This window comes from Mugil cephalus, chromosome 8, assembly GCF_022458985.1.
Source record: "Mugil cephalus isolate CIBA_MC_2020 chromosome 8, CIBA_Mcephalus_1.1, whole genome shotgun sequence".
Lineage (NCBI taxonomy): Eukaryota > Metazoa > Chordata > Actinopteri > Mugiliformes > Mugilidae > Mugil > Mugil cephalus.
Window position 1 is genome coordinate 8,801,842 of NC_061777.1, and position 6,002 is coordinate 8,807,843.

The window sequence follows — 6,002 nt, forward strand, 5'->3', positions numbered from 1 at the left end:
TAGAGCTCCCCCTGGTGGCTGGCTGCAGTGCAGGTCATATAAGCTCCACCCCCTCCATGTTAGTGTAACACTAAAATAAACATCAAATTATTTTTTTTTTCAAGGATGGTTTCTGTCATTGTTTTTAGTCCTTAACCCTCCAGAGTCAACAGACACGCCAAATCACGTGACCAGTTTAAGACGACATAGCAGCAAGACGCTTCAACTTTTGTAGAAAGTGCTAACTACCAAACTATGTAGTAGTTTTTAAATTGAGTTGGTAGGCCAAGTAAAAACTAGACTAGATTTACACCACACTTTTTCCTGAATATTTCGGTGATGTTGGTGCACAGAGAAACAGTGACAAGCAAAACGCTAGCCAGCGGAGATTGCTAGCTAGATTTCAAATACTCAAAAGCCAAAAAAAGATTGTTGATGGAAAAGTGCATCCTATCAGCCAATCAGGAAATGATGTGTCAATGGTTGCTAAGGAAGAAGGAAAAGTTTTGGAAGTGATTCTATATTCAGGCATTTTAATGGAAATAGTTGTAAATAACTTTGTTGTTTGCAAGATTTGTTCGTAAACTTTTGAAATTCTAAGTTATAAAAATGGTTTATTAAACATGTTTATGATTATACAGTGAAACTTTTTCCTGCTCGGATATGATGGTTTTATTGTGGTTTTAGGTTCAGTGTGTTAATGCAGTTTGTCAAAATGAAAAAATAATCATAAAATGACACATGTGAGGTTGTGCTGAGAAGAATGAAACCAAACAAGGCAACAAAGTGAAAAGTTTTTAAGATGAAGGTAAAACCGTGAGAGTAATAAAAATCTATTTTTAAAAATAAGCAGTGTATAATCCAACATTTCCTTGTAACTGGTGGAGCAGAGCACAGTTTTAATTAATTCCACCCCCACCGTGGGATAAATTAAAGGATTATCTCATCTCATCTCACAAATCAAACTGACGTGACCTTTGTTTAACACATTAGCATGCTAACACTGGTGCAAGAGGCAAAGCGCAGCAGAGACCGGTGGAGATGAAGTTTTACAGGCGGTTGGTCGTAAACGTTGGGACAATGTGGAATCCTGACGCGACGGAGGTGCTTGAGGAAAAGTCGTTGGACGGCCACAGTTATTACAGCTCCTCGTAAGGGAGGCATGAACGCGTGCACCAAATGTCACGGCATTCCGTCCGGTAACTGCGCAGACGTTTTCCTCAAAAAGGTTGCAGATGTTGTTTCGTCTTAACGTCTTTACAGGATTCCATGGAAATCCATCCGGTAATTGTAGAAGTATTTTAGCGTGGACCAGAGCGGTGGACCAACCAGCCAACACGACGACAGCGCTAGGCTGAAAATAGCAGAGCATTGTGACATTTAGCAAAGGTCAGGCAGGAGCAGCGATTGTTTTCAGCGTATATTCAGAGCAGTAGGGTGAATTCGCTCTGTAGTACAGTATGTCTGTGTAGAAAACCGTTGAGGCTGATCGTTGCTGGTTTTGATCTTTCCGTGTTCCTGAACTCCCCCAGATCTGGAGCCTGGCCACGCAGTGCGTCCTCCACACCTTTCCGAACGAGCACGCTCGCCAGTCGCTCTTCAGGAACCTCGGCACGGGCGTCATGCAGATAGAGGTGGGACCGGCCAATCACATCTTCTCCTGCGGCGCAGACGGGACCATGAAGATGAGGATCCTCCCCAACCGCTTCAGCGTTGTGAACAACAACAACCACGGCAACCTCAAGAACGATGTCAAGTTCATCATATAGACGGAAAAAAATGGGACGTTTAGTCAAACAATGTGAATTTTCTTTTCTTTTCTTTTTTTTTTTTTGATTGAGCGTTCCTGGCACTATCGCGGGGAAGTGATGTCATGTTTGATCGGAAGGACGGATTCATTTTGGGGGAACGAGGCCACGACCCGGCGGCCGTGCAGTAAAATGATCTCACCTGCTGTGATTCGTGTGTAACATGAACCTAAATGTGGCTTTAAAGCCGACCAGATATATGAGCTTTTACAAGTGTTTTAAACTGTAGAAGAAGTGAGCACAGGGTAACGACTGAGGTCACGTTCAATCTGAACAAACTGAAAAAGAAAAAAAGAAAACAAAAGCTGGAGATTCTCCAGTACGACCGGCCTTCTTAGCGTCCACTGAACAGCACACAGAGATTTTCTTTTTTTTGTTTGTTTTTGCACAGAAAGTGAAGCTAAAGCTGCAGCATTGTTCTTCATCTTCTACAGTATCACCTTCTCTTTAGTTCAAATGTGTAATTGGGGCGTGATAGTCGGAGCCCTCCTGGACCCATTTGCCGCTGTGTGAGTGTGTGCGTGCAGTGCATCCCTTCAGGTGTCTGGAAGTCGCCACACGTCGGCTGAACCCGCTCGAACGCCACGCAGCAGCAGCATCATCATCATCAGCAGCATCATCCTCCTACAAAGCACATTACATCCGGTCGCAGGGTTTCATTCTGGGAAATTAAATGGACACAGATTGCCACCAGCGCGCACGAGGAAACAGAGGGGCCGCGTGTTTCACTACCGGACGTCGGCTACAAGTGTTATCGGGTCACACGTTGCAGCACAGGAAGATGTTTTTTTCTTTCTTTTTTTTTTATAAATGTGGAAATAATAAACGCATATCTCTTATATTTAAAACAGCAGTTAGACATTTCAGGGAACGTGCTCCTTCGCTTTCTGACGCCTTAGGTGGAAAACTAACACCTCTCTCATGTTGGACCGGTGTTGGAGCCTCTGAAGTTCACAAGTTAACGTGTGCTTTACTAATTCAAGATTTTAGGCTTGCCAGGCCTCCGCCATGAATTTTCTTTTTTTTACACACAAACAACAACCTTAATTAGTTCCGAGCATTCGAGGTGTTGGTAGCGGACTGGGCCAGGCCTGGCTGATTTAGCTAAGCTAACAGGACGCCGGCTCATCTAAACTCTCCGTCAGAAGGCGAACGTGTCCCCAAACTATCCCTGAAACTTAGGTAGAAGTGTGCGACTTGAGTTTCCATGTGAGCCACTACTGCTCCTACTAATTAATGCACCAAGTCTCTCTGTATTTGCACATAAAGATTAAGCTAAATTAAATGTAGGGTATTGCATAGCAGTGGCAGTCCCGGCCATTGGTGGTAAGATAATAATATATAGTGCGACGTTAGTTTATCCCGGGCTAGATTTAACCAGAGGTATTATTATTATCATTATTAAGTGTCCTTACTCCTGCCGAGCCGGCAAAGTACTAGTACTGCTAGTGTTGATTATTACTGATAGTTGCACAAAGTAGCTTTAATAACTTCTTAAAGAGGCCCTCGTTGCTATGGGATACCACAGGTAATACCTTTTGTTTTTTTGTTTTTTTTGAAGTATGAAGCATATGAACATGTAGCAGGAAACTTTGCTGTCGACAATGGAGAGGGTGTTCTGGGTGGGGAGTGAGTATTAATGGAGATTCTGTTGTGAATATGTTTTATTGCAGAAATGACAATGTTGTTGTTTTTTTTGGATGATTGACAACTGCCTTGGAAACAATACTGTTTGCCTTGTAGTTTTGTTAATTTTATTAGCAGACTTGCTTCGCCTGGTTTGCTTTCAGTTCCTTTGTCATTTAGTGATTTTTGACATTCAGATTTTTATTTTATTTTATATATATCTATATATATATATAGATATATATATATAATCCAAATGCAGCATAATGCCTTCAGTACATGCTTGGGTAAAATCGATTGGTGTATAATATGATGCGTCTTCCACTTGAATAAGGAAGGGGTTTGTGCAAACTGTCCCATAGCGAGTTGAATCCATCGGATTTATTGGACCTTTTTGAGCTGCTGTAGAGGAACAGATGTGTATTCGCTTTGGTTTCAGGACGATTGAACTGAAGAAAAGGATAAAAAACAAAAAAAAAGAAGAAGTGTTTAGATGAAACAGGTTTGTTGCAGTTATGTATATACATAGAATCCATAAACTAAGCTTCTCATCATACCTGCGTCACACAAACCTAGCTGTAGATGAGCAGTTGGTAACGACTAAAAGCCACTTTATGAAGAATTATCTTTCTGTACAAAGGCATATATTTATGAAACATGTTCATATTTAGGAATATATACGGATTGATCAAAAGGCCGATGCAATCTTAATTTCTCTCTCTTCTTTCGTCCTTGTTGTTCTTTCTTTTTTTTTCTGATGTGAGCTTGAAAAAAAAAAATCACTTTTTTTTGTTTGTTTTCCTCCACACATCAAAGTGGTCAGGAAATCCCTGTGTACTCGCGCAGCAACTGGAGAATAAAAATCAGTTTCCTCAAAAGCCAGACGATGTGCACTTCTGCACACACTGGAGGATAAAGTCTTTTTTTATTATAATTATTATTATTTAAATTGAGTACTGCTTATTTTCCTTTTAATGGCTTGCATCCTAAACAGATCAGTTTAACCGGGGCTTAATCTCGAAGAACCAAACTATTACCTTCAACTGCTTTTTTTTTCTTCCCCTTCTTTAATCTTGCAAATGTGAATCTGATCAGATAATTCTAATTTTATAATGAAGATATTGTGTAAATCATTGTATTATATACAGAAGATGTACTGATGGAATAAAAGAGTTATGTAACATAAGGAGATGTTGTTTTTTTTCTGTAACTTTAAAAACGAGTGACGGCATTAGTATTATCTAATAATCTGAACAAACTGGGCACATTGGATGGATTGAGGTCAGATTGAGAGCTGAGTGTGAACCTTTTTAATGATTAGTTGTTCCTAAACCATTTGTGTGTGTGTTTGTGTCGGGCTGCATCCTGCTGGGGATAGCTGATACCATTAAGGAGTGTCATTACAATGGGGTGGGGGTGTCTGCTCTGGTCTTGGTGGGAGGTTCGAGTAACATCCACACAAATACCAGGATCAAAATCTGATAAGGTGCTCAGTGTTATTTACTTCTTCTGAGTGGTTTTAATCAATGTAAATCAGATGATCTTATTTAGTATCCTTGTAGATCGAAATGATCTCAGTCTAGTTGAAGAAATATTGTTGTTGCCGTTTTCTTTTTCACATTGTCTTTGGGTCTTTGAATCATCTATCAATTGTCATCATACGGCAGGAAATATAAAAGCATTTATCCACAGAGAGACTGCACGGAGTCACCAAATACACATTATTTCCTCTGTGCAGTACATCAGGTCTAAAATCTCTAACCTCTCTTTCCCAAGTGTGGATGAACTATCGCTAGTAGATGTGTCTCAATGTCAAGAAGTGAGAAGTCCTCTGAGTGTTTAATTTGTCTGCTGTGGAGCTTTTAGAAGAAGACCAGCTCCCTGTGTGGGCATGGAGGACTTATTCTAAGCTAATGAAAAAGGGACAGTTTGTAGGTACAGGTGATTATATGCTAATGGAAACATCTACATCAATAGTTCGTAGTAGCGCAGGTCCTGGCCCTGGGATGTAACATTCACTATTACACATTATGTTACAGTCCCTTGTGCCGAGATCTGAGGCAAAACACATTTAAAAGCCCAGTCCAACTGAAAAACCAACAAGCAGGCTAGCAGTCAGCTACTTACTGGCAACCAACAAGAAGACACCAGCTAACTAGCCTAGCCAACAGCAGTAGGTAAGAAATGATGGGACAGGCGACTACATGTAAACCAGCACTTCCCCCCTTTGCCAAGATCCGAGGCAAAATACATTTAAAAGCCCAGTCCAACTAAAAAAAAAACGACCAGCAGGCTAGCCGTTAGCTACCAACTAGCTACCAACAAGAAGGCACCAGCTAATTAGCCTAGCCAACGGCAGGTAAGAAGTGATGGGATACTTGACTACATATAAACCAGCACTTCTCTTCTCTGCAAGGAGATCTAAGGCAAAACACATTTAGAAACCTAGTTCAACTGAGGGAAAAAGAAAAAAAAAAAAAGCTAGGCTAGCCGTCAGCTACCAACTAGCAACCAACAAGACACCAGCTAACTAGCCTAGCCAACGGCAGTATAGATAATACTAAACCCAGAAACACACAAGTGTGAAAG

At 40.9% G+C, this 6,002-nt stretch overlaps 1 protein-coding gene across 1 annotated transcript in view; it reads left to right on the forward strand.

Annotated features, from left to right (window-relative positions):
- The window catches only part of LOC125012707 (dmX-like protein 1), a 49,615-nt gene extending 45,016 nt beyond the window's left edge, over window positions 1-4,599 (forward strand). The window contains exon 51 of the mRNA XM_047592800.1: window positions 1,512-4,599. Within this exon, the coding sequence (XP_047448756.1) occupies window positions 1,512-1,748 (237 nt within the window). The 3' untranslated portion in view covers window positions 1,749-4,599. The remainder of the gene's footprint in view (window positions 1-1,511) is intronic.
- The last annotated feature ends 1,403 nt before the right edge of the window (window positions 4,600-6,002 follow it).